The 27053-nt window shown below is 47.1% G+C and overlaps 1 protein-coding gene across 1 annotated transcript in view; it reads right to left on the reverse strand.

Moving 5' to 3' along the window:
• Positions 1-1473: 1473 nt before the first annotated feature.
• Positions 1474-27053, reverse strand: part of INSC (INSC spindle orientation adaptor protein) — a 62868-nt gene continuing 37288 nt past the window's right edge. Inside the window, exons 7-12 of the mRNA XM_064491884.1 lie at positions 23061-23232; positions 18521-18699; positions 10201-10267; positions 8794-8949; positions 7194-7270; positions 1474-1800 (exon numbers count right to left, since the gene is read on the reverse strand). Of these exons, the coding sequence (XP_064347954.1) occupies positions 1672-1800; positions 7194-7270; positions 8794-8949; positions 10201-10267; positions 18521-18699; positions 23061-23232 (780 nt within the window). The 3' untranslated portion in view covers positions 1474-1671. The remainder of the gene's footprint in view (positions 1801-7193; positions 7271-8793; positions 8950-10200; positions 10268-18520; positions 18700-23060; positions 23233-27053) is intronic.

The following is a 27053-nucleotide window of genomic DNA, read 5'->3' on the forward strand; positions in this document are numbered from 1 at the left end:
TATACAGATCTTGTATATATTTTGTTAGATTTATACCTAACTATTTCATTGGGGGATGGTGCTAATGAACAATAATGTATTTTTAATTTCAAATTCCACTTGTTCATTGTTGGTTTACAAAAAAGCAATTGACTTTTGCATATAAACTTGGTATCCTGCAACTTTGCTATAATTGATTATTAGTTCCAATAGGGATTTTTTTTTTTTTTTTGGTCAGTTATTTCAGATTTTCTACATCAATGAGCATGTCATCTGTGAACAAAACAGTTTTATTTCTCTCTTCCCAATCTGTATATCTCTTATTTCCTTTTCTTACACTGCATTAGCTGGAATCTCCAGTACAATGTTGAAAAGAAGTGATGAGAGGAGACATCTTTGATTGTACCTGATCTTTTGTGAAAGCTTTGTGTTTCTTAGTAGGAAAACTTCAAGTATGATGTTGTGAGCTATGTAGGTTTTTCATAGATATTTTTAACAAGTTGAGGAAATTTTCCTTTATTCCTAGTTTACTGAGAGTTTTTATCATGAACTCTTGTATTTTGTGAAATGCTTTTTCTGCATCTATTGATGTGATGATATAGTTTTTTCTCTTTTAGCCTCCTGATGTAATGGAATTAAATATTTCTTGAATTGTGATAAAATCATATAATATGATGGTATTAAATTCTTCAGAAAGATTCACAGATTTTTATGATACTTTTAAGCAATAATATTGGTAAATAAGCTCTCCGAAAAAAACACAAAGGCTCTGATTTGTAGCATCTGCCAATTTCTGTGGTGCAAATACTGTCACTATTGCCAACTACAAGTTACCAAATGGGATCATTGAATGTGGAGTTGGGAAGAAATCCTCACAGCTGTCCATTGTGAGTTGACATAAGCCAGCTCCAGCACACCATTACTTTCAAGTATACTTTTAAGAGGTATTTTTCACTAAAGCTTCATCTGAGGATACCATTTACCATGAGTTTACAGTAGAGCAAGCCAAGGGAAACTGAGTTCCTAGGGCTTTGGAAATCTTTTGATTTCTCCCTAAATCACTCAGAACCTGATCCATTTATGCAGCTATGAAAGCAATAAAACTTTCTATGCACTTTTAATAGCTGAGAAAGTTTTTATGGCATGAAACCTTGGGAAGTGAGAAGTTAGTCCAAGACATAATTTAATCAGAGAATCCAAGACACATTTTATATGATTTTATTTATTAAAGAATAAAACTAGAATATCCTTCTAGTATATTCTGTCCAACTATGAAGTTCATTTAAAAATTTTTAGAAAGAGCAAATCCAACTTTAACAAAAAAAACTGCAGGGCAGCTAAAATACTCTGGTTCTCAAGTTTTTTAAAAAATTAGGCAAGATTGTATAGTGAGAGTAGAGAAAGTAAGATGAAGTGAAATCGCCATGACAACCTGTCATGTTAGCCATTATGCATTTCAACACCTGCAACTGAAAAGTCACAGAAGTCAAAAAATAAAAACAAAAAAGACTCCCAAGGACCACAGCCTGCCTGATGATGTTGCTAGAATATTTAGCCTTCTGTTCATTTCACGTAAAAAATAAATTAAGTATAAATAGGGAGGTGAGGGGGCTGGAGTGTAGGCAGGTGTATTCACAGGTATATACGAGGGGGTTGAGAATGAGGCCGAAAGCCTTTCCTCTCCCACACTTGCTACACAAAACTCTCCTCCATGTTGCTGCAGAGTAAGAAAGAGTCCACAAGCCGGGGCTGAACCAGCTGCTGGAAGTCAGAGTCCTGGAGGCCTTCAGGGCAGACCCCGGCCAATCTCCGCAGAGCAGCCTGGGGAGAGAACAGAAGAAATCAGATTGGGCCCTGCTTATGTGTAAGTATTTCCCTCAACTGCCCTGAGAGATGTATTTCAGAAGGTGGCTCATTTACCAGCCAACTCGGGCTGATCATCACCTTGACACTTTAGTGATCTGGTCCTTTTGGTCACCTGGTCACCATAGCAACCTTATCATGTGGTCACCAGGTTTCATTTGTAGCTTGGTCACTGTGGTGGATATCATCTGAAAGTCTTCATGATCTTAATAATGGTCTTGCCATCTTGGTTTTTCAGACATCTTAGGAAACTGGTTGTTCTAAAGATGTATTATTTTAAGGATTGGGTCAATTCAGTGACATATTTAAGTTCACAATTTGTTTATCCTAGAGACTTGAACTGCCAAAAGCATCAGTGGAATTATATTCTTGCTTCCAGGTCCCTAGAGGAACCTGAGAACAGCAAGGACTTTTAATTTATCCATAAATTCAACAAGGTTTTGAGTGAAGCAATTTTGGGATGGGAAGGAGGGAAAAGAGAGAGAGGAAGGAAGGTCATAAAGTTAAAGGAGATGGAAATTCTGCCACCAAGATGTGGATGAAGAGGAAAGAGGTTCAGACAGAATGAAACCACTGCCCAGGTCCCCAGACACTGAGGGTTAAACTCTTTCCTGAGTCCACTATCCTGTTTTCTGTCCTTGTGCCCTTGCTCAGCTCTTCCCCATGCTGCGAAGCCCCTCCCCACTCTTTCAGCAGTTACATTCATCCTACAAGGCCTGGCCCACTGTTACCTCCTCTGTGAAGCCTTCCTTAATCCCGTGAAGCAGAGACAGTCTCTCCCTGGGCTGACCTCAACCATCTCACTCTTCTGTCTCCCACACGACACTCTGAGCTCCCCAAGGGTAGAGACTTTTATTTTTCTCTGTCTCCACAGTAGGTAGAACAGGGCTTATCACAGGACCCAATAAATGTTTGTTGGAAAGAAAAAAAGAACAAATGAAGTGCTTAGGGGTTCTCCTGCTAGAGTAACCTGAAACTAAAAGTGAGCTGTGCACTTACCTAGAGCACTGAGGCAGTGCATGCTAAGCACTCAGTGAATATTTATTCCTTCCCTCTTTTCTAGCCTGTACACAGCAGGGAACAAGGTGGGATCTTAAGGATGCCCCTCCCCTGGGAAACAAAGAGAGGAAGATCCAGCATGGCAGAAGAAGCAAAGAAGGAGGAATGCCAACTCTTCCTGAGTATCTATACATAGTATCTCATTTCATCCCTACAGGATACGGCAAGGTAAGTATCATGATCTTCAACTCAGAAATAAGTAGACTAAGGCTCAGAGAGGGAAAGTGGCCTTCCCAAGATCACACAGCAGTCCAACTCTAGGGTCCTCATACCTACCCACACACAGGCAGGATGCTGAAAGCCCAGAATACTTGGTTATGTTGAGTACAAGGCAGCCATACAGCTCAGTACCTAGACATGAGAGGTAACCTACTGCTGAGAAATTGCCAAGTTGGTGAAAAAGGAAGATGGCTTAAGTTGTTTGCTGGACTAACAGGCACTGCCATGTCCAAGCTGGATCAAGGAGAAGGGACGTGCATCTCTGGCACATGAACAAGGTCTGAGACTCTCATGGCAGGAAGGAGGCTCCAGGAGCCTGTCTCTAACTACTGTGTCCTGCCTCTCCTGGGGCATGATTTCCCCAAGGGTTAAAGGCTGAACTCCATTGTACTTTCTGATTCCTCTTGGCTCCAACTGGGAGAAACAACCCTATTGAGCTGTCATGGTAAAAATGGAACCAGGGATCCTTATCAGATGGGAGAATATGAGCCCATCAATGTATTTTACATCATCAGGGCTAAATATAAAGCAAGAGGGAGGGAAGGAAAAAGAGAAACAAAGAAATAGGTAGAAAATAGACCCATGAAAATAGAGCCATGAAAAGAGAAAATGAGATAGAATAAGAAAATAGCAGAGAGAGAGAAAAGAGACAACATCAGAAGAACAGAACAAGAAGGAACTATTAAAACAGAGGCAGGGATGGACTTGGGGAAGAAGAGAGACCAAGCAGGACAGGGAGCTGGAGAGAGAAAGAGACAGTGTCCGAGAAAGAGCGAGCGCATGCTGGAGGTAACAGGAGGGAGGTTGGAGATGAAGAGGGAGTAGAGGAAGGGAAGGAGGACTGAGGTGGGTAAAAAGAAGGGGGAGGGGAGAGAAGGAGAGAGAGACACCCCTAAGGGAGGAGGCAACCTCTAGAAGGAGAGAAAAGCAAAAACAAAACACAAGAGAGAGAACTAGAAACAGAGGGGGAAAAAAACCCGCACACCCACACAGGCAAATGGATACCCTCATCTCCCCAGGGTCCCCAGAAAGTACGCAGGACATGAACCAAATGATTTCAGGGCACCCTCTCCTCAGAATCCAGGTCCTCAAAGGAACCTTCACCCTTCTGAAGCCTTTTTCTTGGCCTCTGCTTTCCTCAGAGGGTTAACAGCCAGTCTTGCCAGGATCTCATTCCCCGACAGTCTGCAAACCCCCAAGTATTAAACAAGCCCAGCGGCCCACTGACAGCTGTTTCATTAAGGAAAAATCAATTCCATTTGCGAGAGGCAGTCCGCGCTGCCACTTTCCCAGACTGGGAGATGATAATTGAAATGTCCTCCCGTCACCTGAAGAGAGCCTTCGAAACCAGGAAGAAGGATTGGGGAGGGGCAGGAGAGGGAGCCTCCAACTCCGTCACCAGCCCTGGCTCCAAGCGGCTCCCACCTCACCAGCCAGGGGGCCGCACTCAAGTGTGAAGCCCCCTCTGGGAGCCAAACCACAAACACCCACCAACACTGATGACTGGGGGCAAGGAAACAAGTCTATCAGTCCCTCAGTGAGGCAAGAAACAGTCACCAAGGTCCTAGGGAGATACGAGACCCGGAGAAAGTTCCAGGGTAGAGGAGGAGAAATACAGATCCTCTCCCATGAGCCAAGGTAGCACGACCAGAGCCACAAGATGTGGCAGCAAGAAAGCATGGCTGGAAACAGGCTGGTCTGGTCAAGAAGTCAAGACCTGCAGCATTAGCAGGCGTGTGTCTGAATTCCAAGAGCCTCCCTTAAAAACACCTAGAACACAGGATAACACAAGCTGCCTCCTACGGGGAAAACAAAGTCCAAGCAGGCAGGCCCGGGTGCAGACTGAGGACTCCCTGTCTCTGGGCCACAGAGAGCTCCCAGGAAGCCTCAAGGAGGAGAGGGATTTTGATCTGAGCCTTGAAGGAGGTGCTGATCGAGGTACTGAGAGAGCATTTGCTCGCAACAAGGGCCAAGGCACAGTGTCCAGGCGGCTCAAGCCCTCTGACCGAGCCCAGCAGGACAGGGCCTGGAGGCAGTGGGAAGCCTTCAGACCGCAGCTGGGTCAGAGCCAGGCTGTGAAGGACTGAGCACATGGGGTCATCAGCAAGGGGAACCAGGGAAGGATGGCTTATGGACGGGTCATGATTGCAAGCTGTCCTGAGGAGAGTCAGCCTGGCAGCCACACGAAGGATGGGTTCAGGAGGGAGGGCCTCTCTTCGGCCTCCAACACCCCTTCCACAAGGAGAAATTTAATCCCTTTTCTACCGGTAAGTCCTTCAAGTGATTGAAGATAGAGGCCAAGCCCTTCTGTATGCTTGCCTTCAAACTAATAATAAAAATGGAAAAGGAATCATAACAAGCCTGCACATCTGAATGGAGTTTTATCGTTTCTCAGCACTTCCTCAGGCCTCTTCAGTGACGCGCAGTTGCTGGCTGCCCGCGTTGTGACGATACGGTAGTTGGGGTCAATGATTATGTATTTGCCAGGAATTAACTCTCTCCATTTTACTCACTAGACCAGATGGAATTAAGGTCTGTGAACTTCCAGGGGAAAAAAATACATCTTTATATTTACTGCCCTTGAAATACCCTGTCCTCGGTTACGAATGTAGCAACAAAACAGGAAGTCTCCGCGATGCCTACTACTTGCTCGTCCATAGAAATCAGACACTTTCACATCCCATTACAGCTTTTGGAGTTCTGTCAAATATCACTTACGCTCATTGCTAGTCAAGACTCCTTGCTAGCTTTCATTTAATGTGTTAATTTAAAAGTATGTGTGTGTGTGTGTATGTGTGTGTGTGTGTGTGTATACATACACACACCATTTGTTTAAATAGTCTAATAATTATTTTAATATGATTGTTTCCCTTCTAATTTTGCATATTTTATTTTGTACATTTAAAACCTAATACTGAGAAGGGGTCCATAGCCTCACCAGATTGCCAAACACAGAAAAATCGTGAAAGCTGTTCTGCATGTAGCAGAACAAAAGCCCCAACAGAGCTGAGATTTTTGTCTTTTTTCCCCACAGTTGTATCCCAAAAGCTTAGAAGAGTACATGGCCCGTGGAATCACTGAGCAAATATTCATTGAATACAATTTACAGCACTTAGTGGCCAGCCTAATGGCATGCAGCTCATTAATGGCAAAATCAAGACAGGTGGGTCTGACTGTAAGGCGTGCTGTTTCCACCACCGCACAATACCCGTCAGGAGTGCCCAGAAATGGGATGAGCTCAGTTTTCAGAAAAAGGACAGGGTGAGGAGGGGCTTTATGGTGAAACAGCTTGAAGGCCCTCTAGTTCTATCGCTTCTCCCTCATGGTCCTTGAGGACCCATCAGGACTTGGCACCCCCTCTGGAAGTCAGATGGCCTGTCTGTACAATGGCTCTCCTGCTCCTCCATGCTCCTAACTAGAAGCTGCCCTGCTTTGGGCTTTGGTACAACCCAGTAGGGAGAGGTATAGAAACAAGGCCTGCATTCCTCTCTGGTGCTGTCAGTATTTCCACAGTGGACTCAAGCATCAAGAAGTTGGGTGGGGACCTCCTGGGATGTGCTAGGTTCAGGGTGACGATCCTGGGGGCTGGCTGAATACTACCTGTCCTGTCCTCTCCTACTCCACAAAGGAGGAGGGAGTGGCAAAGCTGGAAGAGCACCAGCAGAGGGGCTCCATCCAAGGAGGGAAAGCTTTCTCACAGAAGAAGACAGGCAGAAGACATCACAGCCTAGCTCCCACGCCATCACTAACATCACCCAGCATCCTGCCAGCTGGCCACTCTGGTCTTGACCTGCCGTGAAGATCCCCCAGAACCTCAAAAGTTACTAAAAATGTGGTAATGGGGGTTCCCTGGACCTCTGCCTTTCATACATATGACCTCATTTAACTTTCATCATAATTTTATGAATAAAATGGAACAAGTATTACTCTTATCACCACTTTAAAGAGAACAGTGGAAACCCAGAGAAGTTGCCTGGCTTACCCAAGCCCACCGTGACACAGCCTGTTCTCCTGGCCCCTGGTCTGCAACCCCAAAGCCCAGGAAGGAAGCTGGGGCAGGACTGAGAACTCACCAGGCAGGCCACCAGTACCGCGTCACTGCTGTTCCTCTCTGAGGGCGAGCGGCAGAGTTCGATGAGGCGGGACATACCTGCGTGAGACACGGGGGTTGGGATGGGGCTGGCTGGGCCTGACCCAGAGGTGCCCCCGTCTGTCACACTCAGCCCTCTGCATGGGGCCCCGTGGAGACAGGTGGCCAACAGTTGGCAGGGAAAGGGGCTGAACTCCCCCACCTCCACTGAGGAGCTTGTTGGGGAGACTTTCTGCTCTCTCAGCTGTGAACAGACCCTGTCAGGGCCAGGATGAGCCAGAGCATCAAAACCAAACCTCTAAGTGCCAGAACCCTGGCCAGGACGGAGCTCAGCTGCAGGACAGAGGTGTGAGCGCAGAGGACACTGCAGGTCTTTCTGAGAAAGAACTTCCTGTGCAGGCACCTCCAATGTTAATTCAGTGCTACATTTAATATTTATATCTTTATCAGGGGAACTTCCCAGTACCTTTTTTTCCCTCAATTGCCCATTATGGGTCAGAAAATATATTGCAGCTAAAATTGTAGAAGACTACAGTTTGGGTAGATGAATGTTTCCTAAGCCTTTACAGTGGAAAGTGAAATAAATGACTTTGCTTTTCCATGCAAATTGACTCTTTTTTAAACGCTGAAAACAACCACAATGGAGGAAAAAAACTCATTATAAAATAGTAATAAAAGATGTGCAGACAGAGTCTGTATGTTTATCCACCATGAAGGCATTATGAAGTGGAACCTCTGCTGCCCCAGGACCACCTCCTGCTGCCCTCCGAATGCCTGGATGGTCGGCGACACCGCCAGGCTTATTCTCCTGCCTCGACCTGGCGTCCTTCCTTGGCCCTCATACCCAAATAACACCTCAGACCACAGCTGAAGAGTCTCCTCCTTGTTAAACATTCTCTGACCCACCCAGATAAACAAGGGCTACTTCTCTGTATGCTGGACATGCTTTGAGTGTCGCTCTGTGATATTCAAGCGCAATTTTTTCTTTCCATTGCTGCCACCACCCTTAGGCTGGAAGCCGCTGTGGTCAGGACGCTGCTATAATCAGTGTATATGCCCAGCACTCAGAACACCTAGCAGAACACCTAGCCTAGCAAAGAGTGGGTGCTCTGAAAACATCTGTTGGGTAAATAAGTGACTAACTGAATAAATGAGTGATTTAATGAGTGAATTAATAAATGACTTAATGGTGGATAAATGAAGCAATAAATGAGTTAATGAAGGAATAAACCAAAGGATGAATGAATGAATGTGTGAACAAATGAGTGAATAAGGAAGCACATGAGTAAGCGGATAAGTGAATAAGTGAAGAAATGAATGAGTAAGTGAAGGAACAGGGTCCTCATTAACAGGAAGCTGGCAGGAGAGTCACCCTTCTGGCCAACTTAAACCTCTCTCGTCTCCTCTCTCTCGCTTCAGCCCCAGGTGAAAGGAAGCTAAGTCGGGGCTGCGCCGCAGGCTCCCATGCCAGCATTTCCCAGCACAGCCAGCCCTGCTGAGTCCTCCATCACCACGGCCACCATGAAATCACGGCTGCTCCTATCCCAGGTCCCCCACTCCCTGCCACCACCAGCACCACTTACAGCTCAGCCGCACGGCCTCACGTGCCACATCTGGGTCTCGGCTGAGACGGGCCAGGGTCACCGCAGCCTTCTGCTGGACTCGCTCGCAGGCCGCCACCTCGGCGGGGGTCCCAGACCTTGGCTTCTCAGATAGCATGCCCAGGATAAGCTGGACCCCTGGGTGGAAAGTGATGAAGAGCTGGTGCCACGCCACCAGGGAGATGTCCTCTGGGGCCAGCCGGTTGGATGGCCACAGGCTCAAGCAAAGGCTGTCAGGACGACTCGGGGGTCTCAACCACAGGAGGAACCTGGGCAAGCCCACCTTTCCCACTCCTTCTGCCCTGGGGGTGTCTCTGATTCCACGTACCAAGTCACTCCACTTGGAAGGGACATCTGGAGGACACCCTTTTAAATTTTTTTCATGCTATTACTGAGCTTTGACTGCATACCTGGTGCTCTGCTGAACACACAGTAAATGCAGGATCCTCTAAAACACTCCCACTGACCACCTTAAGCAAAGGCTCTGGGCGCTGAAGGAATAGATCCCAAATGATACCCCTCAGCCTCTCAGTCTCAGCTGGCTCAGTAAAGTTTTTCATTATTAGCCCAATCACATAAAATTAACACAAAATGATGTCATTCGATTACTAATAGAGCAATGGGAGGTAGGGAATGTGTATGTCTGTCAGAGCAGCAGAGCAACCTGGGAGAAGAGGGCTTAACAAGAGCAGAGGCAGCTGCCCGGGCTCCCAGCTCACTCACATTAGCGTCTTTGGTTTCCAACCTTACTAATTGCTCCCTTATTTCTCAGTCATGGGAAGCCCTTGCCATTTCATTCCCAGCTGCAAGGCAACCAACCTGTCCCCCAGTGGAGGCTGCTATGATTAGCTTCCAGGCCAATGAAACCTGGCCCATCTCACCTGGACCCTGGTGATGCCCTCAGCACAAGGTGGGAGCAGGAGGAAAGAGATGCTCTCAGGCAAGGCATCAAGGGATCCAGCTGGCCCTGACCTACTCCCCTACCCTGCTCCCTTCCCAGGCACTTCCACTTTCTCCTGAGGCCAAATCCAATGTGATGGGAATGGTTTAAAGTTGGAACATATCCTCTGTAGGAATAGACTTTTGCTTTTAGAATCATAATGAAATCTCTGTCTTCTCTTCATCTCCCTAGTTAAAATAGTAAACTGCCACACTTCTACCTCGAATTCACTTTATCTCCTTCCTTGTTTTATTTTTTGCACCTGACATTCTAAATCTTCTTTTTCAGTGTCTGCCTCCCACTAGCATTGAAGCCCCACAGAAGCAAATATTTACATATTGACCCAGTCGCCCACATAAGCACACACACACGCTCATGCAAGTGTGGAGACCCACGTGCACAAATGTCCGTGCCTACACACGGGCCTTTACACAAACACAAAGACATACCGTTCTCCTGAATGATGTCAGAGGCACACTGCTCTAGGACAGACATGTTTGCCAAGATGGTCACAATCTGGAAAAGAGAATTGAGAGGCTAAGAAAATGGGCACACCTGAGCCAAAAGGTACTTTGTACAGACAGGTGAGCCAGGGGCTATAAAGTTTTCCTGTAGCCCATGACTCCTTACAGTCCATCTGGCCCATCCTTCCATGGTATTTTCTTCCGTCCTTATGGGCTTCTGCCACCCAGATGTGCTTTCCCAGTGACTGATGCCCATTCATCAGCACGTAGCCCTGGGATGGCCCCCAGAGGCCTCAGGACACCATTGGAGAGAACAGGGTCACCTGGGGGAAGGTGGAGCCTCCATCATCTTTCTACAGGGTCCCTTTGGCCTCAGGCCCTGAAAAGCAGACAGAACTGGCAGATTTCTGGCTAGCCCCTGCCCTGGATTAGATCCCCTCCATCCCAGCTCCTTGCCTGATACTGAACCCCACCTACTTTCAACCTGAAATGAATGGAGACTAAGGTTAAGAGAGAGATCATGACGAGGAAACTAAAGGCAGCATCACACCGCAGGCTTCAGGTCTGATGTGGAATCTGATGAGAGCTCATGCTCAGCTGTACTCAGAGGTCTGTGGCCCACAGGCCTCATGTATCAGTCATCACTGAGGGGCTCTGCCTGCCGGAAAGGGGTGGTGACATCAGGTGGACAGTGAGCCGTGGCTACAATCTTGTGGGCTGGCAGCCAAGAGGCCACCCCTTCCCCACCCCCTGGCATAGTCAAGGTTGCACAGAAAACTCACGGCATAAAACTAGATTAAGGAATGAGCCAGCAAGGGACCCGCTGCAGACCCCCAGTTCTTCAGGGTGCCAAACACCACGGGATATATTGGAAATGTGGCACCTGTGAACCCAGATGACACCCATGACACTGCTCCTGACACACATTTTAGCAAAATGAAAATCCACCCACTTTCGTAGAAGTGGACAGCACTCTCAAGTAGTAATTAAGAGAAATTAAAATAAAATAACACTTTTCCGTGGTGCAGGTTTCTCTCTCTTGAAAGGCTCCTTCAAAGCCTGTCACACTTTAGAACCCTAGGCCATGCCCCGACCTCAGTCAGCAGATGACAGTCCCCTGAGGACAGGTCAGGCAGCTAAATCATACGCAGCAACGTGATGTTTACCAACAGAGTGTATTCTCTAGATTTTAGTTTGTTCAATATTGGTATACTATGCTGGATAATAAATACACACAAAAAATCTCTTCTTTTAAATAGAAAGGAAAAAAGTTTGCCACATTATTAGAATCTTTATCTCCTCCCTTCCCCACTAAACACATGCTGGAAAGGGACATGCCTTCTTAGGCTGCTGTCCTTTCCAGTTCAGACCTGGTCCAGGGCTGGGCGGGTGAGCGTGATAGGTGGCTGGGCAGGGGAGGGACAGGAGATACCCTCAAGGCTTCATCCTGAAGGCCACTCTGTACCACCAGGTGTTTTATGAGGGGAGTGACAAGCTCCTATTTGCATTTTAGAAAGATAATAGGACTAAAGGAGATTTAGTCCTTAGAAGCTCTTTTCTCCCCTCTGTTTTAGGATTGTGAGTGTTTAGGGCTGAGTGGAAGGAGTTAGAAGAAAAATATGAGCGTGAAGAAGCAGTCAAAATACAGAATGTTCTCAAGGGGCATAAAGGACAGAGTCTTACGAGGAAGGATTCACAAGGCCAAGACTCTGTCAGGCTGCAGTTTATTTGGTCTTCTCTGGGCTGTGAGCACAGGGGCCACTCCCCTCCAACCATCACCAGCCCGGCCTCTGAATAAAGACGCCTGCTTGACATACAAAATGAAAAGAGAAGGAAGGAAGGAAAGAAGGAAAGAAGGAAGGAAAGAAGGAAAGAAGGAAGGAAGGAAGGAACGAAGGAAGGAAAGGCAAAATAAAAAAGGAAATCTTTGCAACATCAAGTTCATTACACAATTATTAGCTGTGCCACAGGCACAGGTAGGTCTTTGTGTCAGACTAATTTAGATCCTGTTAATGAAAATTACTTCCTCTTTACAGAACCTGTACCCCATGTGGTCTTCTGAGGTGCAGATGAAGTATTCAATTAGGCACAATTTGAATAAATGCTAATTATGCCCTGCTTTGAGTCCCCCTTCTGAAACATCCTTGTGTGTACCATGATGTAGAGGGAAGGGGAGATCAACGTTGCTCCTCAGTCAGACCTGGGCCTGGGGTTTTAGGGACAACTGGGTTACCTTGTTAGCTACAAGCTAGCAATGCTGTCAGGGGACAGAGTACAGGAGCCAGGTGCACAGTTTTCCCCTGGCCCAGGTGAGTTCATTCCTGTCTGATGATTTTTAATCAAGTTCTGTTCCTCCTGAGTGAGAGGGTACTAGTCCCTCTGTAGCTATTTAGTGAATACAGAGGGTATCAGCCTTGGGAGAGGCCCTAGGGAAGAGGCAGGGTAGAGGAATGGCTAAGTGCAAGGACCAGCCTATCATTTATTTTCCATCGGATCTTGGCCGTGGTACTCAACCTTTCTGTGCCCTGGTTAATGAAGGTATATTAGTTTTCTGTTGCTGCTAAAACAAATTACCACAAACTCAGTGGTTTAAAACCACACCATTTTATCCTGCAGTGCTGGAGGTCAGAAGTCCACAATGAGTCTTATGGAGCTAAAATCAAGGCATTGACAGAGCTGCATTCCTTCTAGGGGCTCGAGGGGAGAGTCCATGTCCTTGCCTTTTCCAGTGTCTAGAAGCTGCTCACACTCCTTGGCTCCTGCCACCCCCACCACCATCGCTCTGACCGCTGCTTCCTTAATCACATCTCACACTCTGACTCTGAGCTGTCTGCCTCCTACTTATAAGAATCGCTCTGGTTACATTGGGCCCACATGTCTAATACAGGATAATAACCCTGTACCATGATCTTTAATTTAATCACATCTGAAGAACATCCCTTTTGCCATGTAAGGTAGCCTATTCACAGGTTTGAGGGATTAGGACACGGGCATCTTTGGAGGAGCCATTAGCTGGCCCTCTACAGAAGTTAAAGGTAATTCATAAGACTGTTACGAGCATTACATGACTTAATGTTTTGTCAAGCACCGAGAGTATGTGTTATAAAATGAATGTACTCTGCCCCCAGGCAACAGAGCCTGAAAGGGACCCTGGCCTTGAAAGACTGTGTCAAGTACTAACCAGTGCAACACCTCATGTTGTCAAGATGTGTGGCCAATGTGAGATCCCTCCCAACAGAGGCAAGGTCCCAGAGCGGGAGGAGCCTTTCCCAGGGGAGAACCCAACCAACTGTGTTCATGACTTTCTGTGGCATTTTAAAATCATTTTTCCTCTGACTTCCCAAAGACCTTAGGAAAACTGAGGCGAATAGCAAATGGAACCAGAGTAACAGGAAATCTCATATCACTGGTTCAAAAAGAAATGCCCTTGTGTGGTAAGAAGGAGGTCAGCAAAGCCTTCTGGTGTCAGTATATATGTAGACGAGAAGGTTTACTCTGTAAAGGCTTACTTTTCACAAACTAACCTCAGGCTCGTCTGCATCCTTTACAATGTCTCAGCAGTCAGCCCTGATCACACGCTGACCCTACCCTTGTCCCTTTCCTTTGCTATGTCATGAACACTGAAGACCATACCACTGAAAAGCTTATATAAAATAGATAAACAAGGTCCTACTGTGTAGCACAGCTTATATATATACATATAAATAACTGAATCACTATACTGTGCACCAGAAACTAACACAACATTGCAAATCAACTATACTTCAATTAAAAAAAAAAAAGACAAGTAAGGAGTACCTGGGATACCCAAACAGAGACAGGAGCTCTGATCTGATAGTACTTACAATACAGAAAATCTCGCATACATTTAATGAAAAGTTATGATTGCTTTTATGCTGTGTGGAAATTAGGACAAAAAGCCAAGAGTTCATAGAACTGTAATTGGAATTGTTCTTTAATTGCTAGATGGGGTGTCAGCCTCACAGTATTAGAGAGCATGTAGACGCCAGACCACTGTCTGTGGGCCTGGTTTTCCCTTGGCTGCGTAGGGAGGGGTTTCTGGAACAGATCAGACCTGGGTGTTGTGATCCTGGTTTTCTCTAAGCCTCTCCAGATAGGCAGAATATATATATGCACGTATATTCATACGCAAGTAAATGCATCGCTCCATTTAGTGGCTTATAGTCCTGTCACATGTTCTCTCTGTCTTTCTCTCTCCCTCTCTCTCTCACACAGTGGGAAGTAGGTCATAGACAGTGTGCCCTCCCTCCCTTGTCTGACCAAAACTTGAAGCAATCACATCCACTGCCAGGCCAGCTATAGACTTGGCCTCTTCTTCAGAAGCGGCCAACCAAGGATTGACTTCAACAAGATCCAGTACTGAAAGCAACCCTGTCTTGTGTGTTTGCTCAGTAACATACACGCCTTCTGGATAGGTCAGTCCCCCTGTAACAGGGGCTCCTATGGCTGGAGCCAGTGTAGGGTCAAATGTATCAATATCAAAACTCAGATGGATTGGCCTCTGTCTTTTGCTAATCAGCAGAGAGACCCCTGGCCCGTTCATTATTGAGTATCCACTTGGATTCTAACTATTTTATGAGCATTATGCCATCTAACCACTATAATGACACAAGGAGGGAGGAAATATTAGTATCCCTATTACACAGACGACGGAATTGTGGCTCAGAGAGGTTAAGCAGTTTGTCTGAGGTCACACAGCTAGGAAATGGCAGAATCAGGATATTCACTCAGATCTGTGTGAACCCAAAGTCTATACTGTTCCTACTATGTCATATATGTATATGATAAGACTTTATAAACTATAGAGAGCTTTTGCAATGTAAGTCAAAATTTTAATTGCTACTAACTGGCATTTCTGATAGACTCCTGGTATTCACAGAAAAGTCTCAGAAATGCTACAAAATCTGAACATTCTAAAATGCCAAGCAATGTGTCTTCATGGGAAGTGAATACACCATCACCTTTCACCTCTGTGAAAGCAATTACTTTCTGAAAGCTGTAAAGTCATGCTCAGTGGAAGTCTCTGCTGTGGATTAGACAAGATAAGCACATCCCTTTCACCCAAGGTTGTCACCACTCCACAGGCAGGGCAGAGGTGAGCAGCCCTTTTCCCCCAACCCTATTGTTACACGTGTAGCCAGGTTCCCTGGGCAGCATGACCCTAGAAAATACTTGCTGGGGATGAAAACACGGGCCACGCAGATGACTCATAAGGCAGGGAGAGTTTCTGGGTGGCTGACCACATCCAGCTCGCCTAGATTAGCAGATGGGGCTAGAACAGCCCAGGCCCAAGGCTGCCCTCACCCCTGTCCACACTCCCAGAGTGGGTACAGGACAGGCATGGCCACCAAGGCTTCTGTCGGAAAAATTCCGTGGACTCAGCTTGCTAGGATGATGGAGGGGTTCTCCCTGATATGTTCAAACAGAGATGGACAAATACAGATCCGAGACCAAGAGGCTCTGCACAGCACTGGCGTCACTGGCAGAAGCATTACCGGAAGACTCACGGGCATTTAATCTCCTAAGTGTTTCAGGGGGCGGTGAGCACTTCAGAGTCTAATTCATCTTCTTTGTCTTCATTACTGAGAGCGCTCTGATCACCTTAATCCTCCCTCTGCCGCAGGAAAGAGCCGTTTGTTTCTCTAATGAGTCCGCTCTCACTAGCTAAGTGGTTGCCCTGAGTCAGGGCAGAAGGTGAAGCCATTCTGAGGATGAGGGAGACAAGCCTGGCTCAGAGGTAGGGAGGGGGATGGAGGGGTGGGGGAGTGCAGCAGGAAAACGCCTGACTCCAGATTCAGAAAGAACTGCCCTCTAAGTAGAACTTGACCACATTCTCTCTCCACCTGAGCCCCCTCCTTCCTAGGAATCTGAGGTTTCAAGAGGGGGCCAGTCACTCCTCCTGATGAAAAAGGGTCTCTGCACATAGAGCCATAGGATGTCTAAGCCAGCAAAGGCCATCCCACCTTGCAGATAAGAAAAATGCCCTCTGAAGGGTCCCCATTCAGGGCTGAGTACCACACATTCAAAGGCCAATAATAATAATAGCATTGACAGTGGGTTCCACTTATTTAATAGTTTCTCTGCACCAGGAACTGCACTAAGAGTTTGTATTCATTCGTTTATTCAATTCTTATTTCATCTCTGTGAGCTTTGTATTATTCAACCCTTTCACAGATGAGAAAAGTGAGGCTCGGAGGAAATTGCCCAAAGTTGCATGATTATACAGCAGAGAAGCTTTGAACCCAGGTCATCTGATCCCCAAATCCCTGTACTTAGTGTCTCACTACTGGATCTTGTATGGAATGACCAGAGTTAGCTACAGGAGAGGCACTTAAAGGCAAAGGGACCTAAAATGTGTCAGGGAGGTAAGAGACGCAGCAACTGGAGGCATCCATCTGAAGAAGAGAAGAGAAGGAGCAAGGCAGATTGTGCAGAGTGAGCTCTCCAGCCCCATTTCCCACAGCCAAGGACTGTGACTCCCCCTCAAGAGCCTAGTGGCCAACGGCCAGCCCTGTGGGCCACCACTCATCTGTCCATACTGCCATACCCTGTCTCTGTGAGGGGCTTGTCCAAAGAAGTGAGATTAAACTGGAAGAGAAGTTGCATGAGTTACCATCTCACGCAAGACTTGGAAGGCCAAGCTGAGGATTTTGGCTAATTCACTATCTGTGCTTCTCCTTGGAACATCAAGTTTGAAAAATAATTATATTCACCACTTACGAAGGACTCAGGGACAAAGCACTGTATCAGGTCCTTTACACGTATTGTTTCACTCACCCTCACAATAACCCTGCAAGGTGGACCTAATTAATAGATGAGAAAACCAACGTCCAAGAGGCTATGACTTGCCCAAAGTCACCCAATTAATAAGTGGCTCCAGACATGATCGACACTCTGTCTCTCTGACCCCAGAGCTTCACTATCTCCTGTTCATTTTCAGAGATGGGAGCAGATGAAAGTCAAAGATCAAAGTCCACTTCAGGCCAGGATTTATTGCTGGCTAGCTACTTGCCAACCATATGATTGGGGGGACACTCTCTAGAGCCTCAATATTCTTATCTGTAAAATGGGGCAGATATTACCAGCCTCACTGTATTAACAGAACCCTCTTATACAAATGTTTATATACTAGACAATTCTCTCTTAATGGGAGTGTCTCTGGTCGGCTGCCCTTCCACGGGTGATTCTAATGACAGAGACAACTGATGAAGTTCCAGCCTGCTTCTTCCCTTTTGTGTCCCAAACAAACATTTAAAGAATTTTGCCCTGGGTACCCGCTCTGGGCTAGAGGCCTGAAGAAATCCTAGGAGAGTACAGCACTTGGGCCGTGCCCTCAGGGGGATAAACTGACAACGAAATAACTGGAAAGGAATAAGTATCATCGGAAAAGTCAACACTGCATTGTGAGGTGTGGCCTTCAAGGAAAGGAGGCTCCCAGGGAAAGCCGTCCATCCGGGAAGGCCTTCCTGAAGTTGCTGGGGTAGGAGCTGCAGTGAGGCTGTGGCAGCTCTGACTGGGTGATGAGGCTGGAAGACACAGGTGGGGCTGGGGGGCCAGGATGCAGACAGGGGTGAACTGGGTTGGAGGTTGTGGGATCATCCAACACTGAGCTCAGGCACCTGGAGGAATTTTCAGAGAACTAAAACCCCCAGATCTGCCACCCCCACCTCTGGTAGGGAAATGGGAGGCTGAGCAGAGCAGAGATGGGACAGCATAGAATTCCACAACCTTAGAGCTCAAAGGCCCTTGAAAACCCCCTCACTCAATGGTTTCAAACACATTTAGTAGTAAAATCCTTTTTCTCCGAACAAAACTTTATGTGGAACTCAAATATACAAAAAAAAAAAAAAAAATTGAGACTGATACAGTGATTGAGACCCGAATCTAGGCTCTGCTCCAAGCCCGTGTCATGGAGGCAGAAATAGAAAGAAACTCACTGCCAGTACAATATCAGACAATCAGGCGCCCAGATGGCTGGACAGAGTCTAGGGATTTTCCCATGATGCCTCTCTGACCCCCCAGGATGGACAGGTTTGGATGGAGATGGAGGAACCCCTGTAGTGGCTGGGATGGGCAAAGGGAGTGGGAAGTGGGCTCGTGCAGATGCTCCAAGGACAACAAGGCATGTTGAGAACATATTCCTTTTCCTTCAGATGAAACTCGACTACCAGGACTGACTGTGTGCTGCAGGCCATGCTGCCCCTCCCTGGAACCTCAGCCCTGGCCTCCTGCCCTCTGTCTTCATGGTGACAGGTTCTGGGCTGGTTCCTCCTGAGCTGCTCACCTGGTCCCGGGTGTAAGGCGTATCTACCCTCTGCTTGTCGCTGCAGGCCTCCAGAAGGACGCGGATGGCATTCAGCTGCAGGAGCATCTCACAGGCCATCGTGTCAAAGAAGGTGATGTTGGCAAGGGCCGCAGAGGCCAGCAGGAAGACTTCCCCGGACGAGGCCTCTTGGCACAGTTCTGGATGGTGAAGAGGAAGAAAACAACTTCACTGTCGAGTGCTTTCATGTCAGCTACCTCATCTGGTTCCCACAATAGCTCTGGGAGAAAATCTGGGCAGGCGTTATCATTCCCATTTTACAGATGAAGAAAGTAGTTACTGGAGAGGGAAGCTTATCTGTCTACAGAAGTAGCAGGGCTGGCATTTGAAGCCTGATGCGTGAGTCCTAATCACACCTTCATCCAACAAGTATTTACTAAGTGAACACTGGGTTCCAGGCACCCTGGTGTTTTCAGATAGGCTGATGAACAAAAAAGATCAGGTTTTGTTTCTGTTAAGCTCACATCCTAATAGTGGGCAAAAGAAAATGAGCTTTTAAAAAGTCAATATAAATAATTGCAATTTCTAATAAATGTGAGGGTGAAAATAAACAGGTTCTAAGACAGAGAATAACTAGAGGCCCACTGGGTACATGAGGAAGTTCTCCCTGAAATGTGACTTTACAACTGAGACCTTAGGGGGAAAATGAAGCAATCATGGGGGTATTTGGGGGAAGAGCATATTCCAAGCCAAAGGAACAGCATGTACAAAGGCCCTGCGGCAGGAAAGAGCACCTAGTCCATGAGTGTCTCCAGTCATGTACACTAGACTGCTGCTGAATTTGCCTTGAGAAAGAAGCTGAAATTAAAACGTAAAGACTCTATCTCTTCAGCTGCCATCAGCAAAGCCTCAGGAGTTTCTTTTGGTCCCAGGATAAGTGTCAGCTCACTGCAGAAAATCCTACACCGAGCCCCTGAATGTCAGGCTCTTTCTCTCTGACCCAGTCCTAAGCACATTCCCCCCCTCATCTTCTGTAATTGAATTGAGGGTCTTTAAGGAGAAGGGGACCACCCCCCACCCCTGCATCCCTCCCCCACCTAACACCTTCCTCCATGGGCTCCACATGACCTAGAATGGACTCCTGCCTCAGAGAAGACACAAAAGGGTTCATGATGCTGCCCACCCGTCCCAGTGGCCCTGACTTCTGACCCTCAGCTCCACCTTGACCATCAGTCAAAGTGCTTCCTGGGTTCAGGCCCCCTTCTACCGATAACAGCTCTATAAAAATACAGGAAGAGAAGCCACGCTTTAAGAAAATAGCCATAAGAGAGGAGGAAAGTTTCCAGGGCAGAGCTGAGCTATGCTCTATCCTGGTTTCTAGCTCTTGCTTCCAAAGAGTCTACTTCCAGGTTCTGATATTAAAATTGGCACCTCTTGGCACCTTCCAGTGATTGCAGTTTCTGGTCCCTACCTATAAAGGGACAGAAAATAGCCTTAGTTGAACCCCCTGCAGTGTGTCTTGCACTGTGCCATTTATTTCTGAGCATCTTTAGAGCAGCAGAGGGTCGCTCCATTTACCGACGTAGGAGCTGAGATCCAGAGAAGCTGGTAGCCAGAGCAGCGGCTGCACTGATGGAGTGTTTACTCCAGGTCGGGCACTGCTGTATATTCTTCATCTCATTAGGTCACTCCATCCTCACAACAACCCAACTGCTTATCAAATTTTATAGATGAAGGGACTGAGGATTCAAATGTTAAATGATTTTTCCCCAAATTGTGGCGCTGAGGAGTGATGGTAATCTGAGGGGCCTAGAATCAAATCCAGGTCCACCTAACTCCGAAGTCCTCATCCTTCCTACTCGCCAGGCTGCCTCTTGTCTCTAGGCCTCTTTGCCTCATCCCCAGGGATGCTCTTGCAGCTCTAGCTTCATTTCTATTAAAGGAGGAGGGCAATGCCTGCCTCTGGGCAGCGCTGCTCCCCACAGCCCAGGTGTGACCACTCCACTAAACAACCGAAAATCTTGATTTGGCCCCTCCTGGGCTGGGCCAGCAGATTAGCCAAGGAATTAAGAACTCAATGATTTCCCCTTTTCCAATAACTGCCTTATCCTCTGACTTTGTGGGAACCACCAGGGTCAGCCAATCCCTTCCAGGCCACTTCCCCTGCATCCAGGGTATGGGAGTGAGACCACACAAACTGGCCCGCTTTTCTGCATGATTTCTTCTAAGTCCAAACACCTATTCTCATTCTTATGCAGTCACCATTGCTGCTGACACAGCAATTATTAACACCAGCAGCTAAGTGCCTTTTAATTTTGATGCACATTTATTTGAACTACAGTCTGAGTCACCTGGTGTGTGTTAGGAAGATTAAATTGAGGATTCCAGTGACTCATTTATAAATGTTTCCAGGGAATGGCAAGAAATTGGAGGACTATTTCCCACCAAAGAACAGAGCCCTGGCTTCCTGCCCAGAAGATATATCCCATCTGCTGACTCTCAGAGCAGACTCCACAATGTATCTTCATCACAGTGAAATAAATAGGGAGACTCTTCTCCGGGCAGAAATACAGCCCAGGCAAAGAAGGAGGAATGGACACAGGACAATAATGAAAAGTCATTTGGAATACATACGTTTTGATTTATTGTTTGCAATCATTTATAAATTGGGAGATTTTCTATAAAACAGGATTTTTGTCTTTTTTTTTTAATTGGCCTTTCTTACATGGCAATAATCAACCAGAGTTTATCAGTGACTGCCCCTCTTTAGTCACTGCACATGTTTTTAAATTCAATACGTGGGGAGGAGAAGGTAAAGTTCAGTGGTAGAGCACGTGCTTAGCATGCACGAGGTCCTGGGTTCAATCCCTAGTACTTCCATTAAAAATAAATAAATATTGACACAACATTGTAAAATGATTATAACTCAATAAAAAATGTTTAAAAAGAAGAAAAAAAGAAATTACATTAATAAAAGAAGGAAAATAGAAAATAAATAAATATAAAAATATTTTTAATTAAAAAAATTTTTTAATAAATAAAAACCTAATTATCTCCTCCCCTCAAAAACAAAGACAAAAAAAGAAATAAAAATGTACAAAATAAGACAACTCAAAAATATTAAATAAATAAATTCAGTATAGGACTCAAGCCTCCTGATTCTCTTCTTCCTTCCCTTCAGCTCATGTGTGTTACCCGCCTGACTCTGGCGCGTGACTGAGCACGACACTCCTGGCAGAAGTGACCCCTAACACAGTTGTGTGGCCTTGAGAAGGCCCCTCAAGCCCTCTGGGCCTAGGCTTCCTCTCTTATAGAATGAATGGGCATTACACTTTATGGTCGCTTGAGTTCCCTCCAGCCAAGACTTTCCACAATGGGCTTCTGTGTTTTCTCAACTTTGAGTAAGTGTGGATGTTGACAAGTTGATTTCTCCCAGCTTGGCCTGTGAGTGCCACGGCCCCAGGCACTAGAATTAGCCATAAAGTCAACTTAACTGAGTCCTCCTAGGTGCAAAGTACTTGCAGGTCTAAAAATTCTAGAGCTAGCATGACCCCTGAGGTCCGACCCCTTGCTTTGTCTGGTAGGAAAATTGCACGGTGGGCTTTGCAGTGTGACACAGCTTGTGAGCGGCAGCGTCTCACACAGGCCAGCACAGGGTTAGTGGTCAATAGCTATTTGCTGAATGGATGAATCAGAGACCAAAAACCAAGCCCAAGTGTTCGGACTGCAAGTCCACTGGTCTGTGCTGCCCCTAAATTTGTGCTATTCCAGATATTCCCAGCCCTAGGTTTGGTAACACCCAGTGTTAACCCTACATTTTCTGATGGAATCCATTTTCCTTCAGTTTCAATAAGATACAGATACAGAGACAGTGACAGAGATGGGGACCGAAGCAGAAATACAAACCATCACCAGCGCTTATAAAAGAGAGGATGTGATTTGTAAAACAAGTGTCCTGAGGACTGTCATCCAGATGAGCCCTTCCAGTTTCTGCAGTTTGGGGAGGGGAAACTGCAGGAAGAGTGTATTTTGTAATTCCGGGCTCTGCTTCTCCCCGCCGGAGCACACATGTCGGAACAGGGGAATAGGATAGCCAAAGCTCTCAGGGCCCCCCAAAGCAAGGACAGTGGTGGGATTGCAGGCAGCCGGCCGTGTGAGTGGGCTTCTCTGAGGAGCCGCTTGCCCCCAGTCTTTGCTGCCACATTTGCTGGGCATAATAGACTGAGATTTCAGGAACAAAGCCCACCAGAGTCTCTCTGGCTAAGGATCTGGTCAAGGTCTCAACATTTGAGGCCCCACTCTTCCCTGGGGCTTGTCCTGGTCTCCTTGCTGAAAGGCCAATGAATCCCAACCTGACCTCAATTCAAGGAGACTTGACAACAGGGCTCTTTAAAGCCTGACTCTGACACTTCACAGCTGGGATTTCAGCTGGTGTGATTCCCATGCAGGAGGTATGTGGGGTGCAGTGAGTGGGGGGCAGGGAGACCCTCCTGTTCCTTCCTGAAGACCACTGTGACAAGGCCCCCTCACCCAGCATCCCCTCCCGCCCCAGACAACTCACTAACGAGAGCAGTCACGATCTCCTCCATGCTCTCCAGGAAGCTGCTGAGGTGCTGGGTGAAGGGCAGGTGTGGGGAGGTGACCTGGGCAACCACGGCTGCAGCCTCAGCCCGCGTGGCCTCCGAGTGGCTGTCGTCGGTCAGGATGTCGGCCAAGCACAGAACACCGTCCACCTGCAGATGGAGAGAGGGCACAGCCCTGTGTGTCCTGGAAGAGCGCATGCTTTTGACAGTCACGAGACAGACTCAGGCACCCTACACAGCCCAGTCCTGCATCCTCGGTGACTCTGGGGACTTACCCTTTGGCTCCAAAGAGATCAGTGACCTTCCATGGGCTTCTTAGAGAGCAGACGTCAGCTGGGCTTCCAGGGGCTAGGCCCTGTTCATCCACTAAGTGAACAGCAGTGGAAAGAGCAGGAACCTCACATCCTTAAGCTCCCATCCCAGCTCCCTCTCGCTTGCATTGGTCACTCGGCCTCTCTGAGTTTTTATTTCCTCATCTGCCAGCAAGGTGTTAGGATTTAAAGAGATGAAGCAAGTGATGCTAGATCCAGAAGAGAGGCTTAGCAAGTGTTGGCTCCCTCCGCACCTCCTTGGGTTAGCAGCAAGCTGGGGTCCATGTGTTTCCTCCCTCCCGCTCCCCCACAGGAGGAGGGCTGCTTCCCCAGAGGCCTTGCTCTCTCCGCCCCCCAGAGAGAAACAAATCCGGGCACATGAATGCCGGATAGACTTCAGCTTCCCAGTTCTGCCCCAGTCACACCTGCTTTTGGCATAACAGCTTCCACTTATTGAGTGCCTAATACACGCTGGCTACCACCGTGCATATATTATTATACCATTAATCCTTATAACAGCCTTCTGAGGTCAGTGCTATTATATGCAGTGCACATGTTATTATACCATTAATCCTATAATAACCTTCTGAGGTCAGTGTTACTATTATCTTCAATTTACAGATGAAGAAACTGAGACACAGAAAGGTGCATTGACTTGCCCCAGATCACAGACTTCAAAGGTAGTTGGTTTGGGATTTGAACCCAAATGGTCTAGCATCAAAGCCCATGGTTCTGAAAAGGCATCACACTTCTTCTGAGACTCGACACCTGAGCTCAGCCCCCAGCCTCCAGCAGGGGTGAGTAGGTGAGACTTGTTTAGAGAAAACGGGGCAGTAACTTGATAGGTGAGCTCACAGCTCCTCAGGTGCCCCAGGACACCCACCTGCCTGAGGGCCTGCCACCAAGGGCCACGGAGACCTTCCCTCAGTAGGGGTCAGAGGGGGAGGGGTGAGGCAGGAAAGGACCAGGGCGAGGTGAGGTGAGGAGAGGCCTGCGCTGCTGCTCCCACACCTGCCGCAGGCCCCAGGCTCCTGTCCCTACAGTTACCTCCTGCCACTCAGCTCCCCAGAGTCTGCATTTCGTTTGACTAATTACCCCCACTGAGTTCTGGGCCTCCCTTCAATGCTCTTGGGAGCTGTAAGGTCCATTAGCTGTGAAGGCCTTTAGCAATCTCAGACTCAAAAGAGACAAATGTGGAAACAGTAGCTCAGGGAACTGTCCGCAATAAAACTCACCTGGATGTACTTAATAAACGAGAGCAAACAGCAGCCAGGCAGTCCTGGCAGGACTGGGTTCGTGCCAGGTGTTTGAGTCACAGGCCCTTGGAGAGGGGCCCCACTTGGACTCAGGGAAGGAAGGAGGGGTGCTCTGGGCCTAGAAACAGGAAGCAGCCCCCTCATCACCAAACTAAGAAACCCCTTAGCCTCGTCTGGTTTGTTCCCTTCCTCTTTCCAGCACCATCCAAGGCTGCATCGAAGGAGCTCCGGGGTGTCTAATGGGGGGACGTCTCAGTCAGTCCAGCTCCCTAATCTCATCTTGGATGCTTATGGAGTTGCCTCCCACACCCAGTTGGGAATGCTGGTCAGATCCAAACTAGACCCAGACCTTCTCCCCAGCACCTGGTGGGAGATGGGCCTATCTGATCGCACTAGAGAGGCCAAGAAGTGGACAGTCCCCAACGGCCTGTGCCACCAGCCCAGACTGTCGCTCACCAAACCTACTCAGCACAATCTCCTGCCTCCTGAGCCAGGCCCTGAGCTGGAGCAGAGGGGCAGGGGCAAGTGACTCGTCCACAAATGGCCATTACACAACATGACTTCTGGTAAGGACACTCCATAGGGAGGCCTTCCAGAAGCCACCCTGACTTAACACTCACACCCCAGCTCAGGGAGGTGTCCATCCTTGGAACCCACACCCAAGCACTTCTGCTATCATGGCGGCATTTATCACCCTGAATGGCCCTGTTTCTCCAAGTGCATCTGTGGACCAGCAGCACCAAATTCACTACGAGTTTCTTCAAAGTTTCTTCTTCCTGGGCCACACCCAGACCTATTCAGTTAGACTCTCTGGGGAGGCCTGGAATCTGCATTTTAACAAGGTCCGCACTGACTTTATGCACCAGAAATTTGGAGCAGCACCCCTGGGGTGTGATTCTCTGCTCCCGGGTTTATCTGTCTCTGCCTGCCATCCCCCTAGGGGCACTGTAAGTCTGGGGACCACAGCTTGTGCATGTAGTAGGCTTTCAATAAAGGGAGGATAAATGCAAGAGAGGAAAATTTGACCTAAGACTGAGGACAGTCTTTAGACAAGTCAAGGTAAAGAAATTGTACTGCAGATGCAGGAGATATTGTGACCAAAGGAAGAGGCAGCTTTGGAGCAACAGCCGGCTTGGAAACATGGATTCCACAGATTCCTGACCCCAGGCAAGTGACCCTGACCCCAGCCTGATGTGGACCCTGGTACCCTCTCTCCCAAGAGACAAGGATCTGTGGTGTCCTGTCAGTGCAACTGCCCACTGTCTGGCTTTCCTTCTAATTTGTTTTAGATGCTCCAGATCCCTTTAGGTAATTTATTAATTATGAAATACATCATCCCTTCAAAAGAGAATATATATGTAACAAATTTATATGGTATCAAAAATAATAAAATGAACACCTATATGTGTGTGTGTGTGTGTGTGTGTGTGTGTGTGTGTGTGTGTGTGTACCCAACATCCGGAACTTCTAATATCTGGAATAAAATAAAACCATGAAGGTCCTGAATGTCATTCTTGATCTCATACCTCTGCTTTTTTCTGCTGAAGGAGCCACTGCCCTGAATTTTGTGCTTATTATTCCCTTGTTAACCTTCGAGATTTATTGCATGTGCATATTGTTTAGTTTTATAAGGTTTTGAACTTGACATAAATGGAATCATACTGTGTATAGCAATTTGCTTTTTTCTCCAGTCAGCCTTATGTTTGGGAAACTCCTTTCTGTTGTTACATGTGGTTAAGGGCCATTTATCTTCACTGCTGTGTGGTGTTTCACTGTATAAATCGACTGTAATTCATGTATGTATTCTCCCTTTGACGGACATTTGAGTCGTTTCCCAGTTTTTGCTACAATATACGGCACAGCTATAAATATTCTTCTAAATGTCTTCTGGTGCACATGTGCTTGTTTCTCTCGGGTCCTCAATCTAGGAGTGGAATTACGGGCTCAGAGGGTCTGCACACCCTTAACTTTGCTGGTGTTGCCAAACTGTTCTGAAAAACAGTTACAGCAGTTTAGATTCCCACCAGCAATGTGTAAACTCACTTAACACCGTATTCTCGCCAATATTTGGTACTGTCATATTTAAAATCTTTGCCACTTCGATAGGTTTGTAAATTTTTATTTTAATAGGCATGGCTCCACTTACTATAATGAAGCTAAGAGTCTTTTTATATGTTTGGTTTTGCTTTGATTTGGTTTGATTTTTACCATTTGAATTGCCTCTTCTATGAGTTGCCTGTATGCATTTTGCTCATTTTTCTATTTGGTCGATAGTCACATGGGCCAATTTCCCAGGCCTTTGGCTCTGATGCCTCTGACTTGCCACTTAGCCTCCTGCCAACAAGCTGCCACCAGCCCAAGTTGAGCTCCATATTCATCACCATCTCAGCAACTCCAGCCCAGC

This window comes from Camelus dromedarius, chromosome 12, assembly GCF_036321535.1.
Source record: "Camelus dromedarius isolate mCamDro1 chromosome 12, mCamDro1.pat, whole genome shotgun sequence".
In the NCBI taxonomy this organism is placed as follows: domain Eukaryota; kingdom Metazoa; phylum Chordata; class Mammalia; order Artiodactyla; family Camelidae; genus Camelus; species Camelus dromedarius.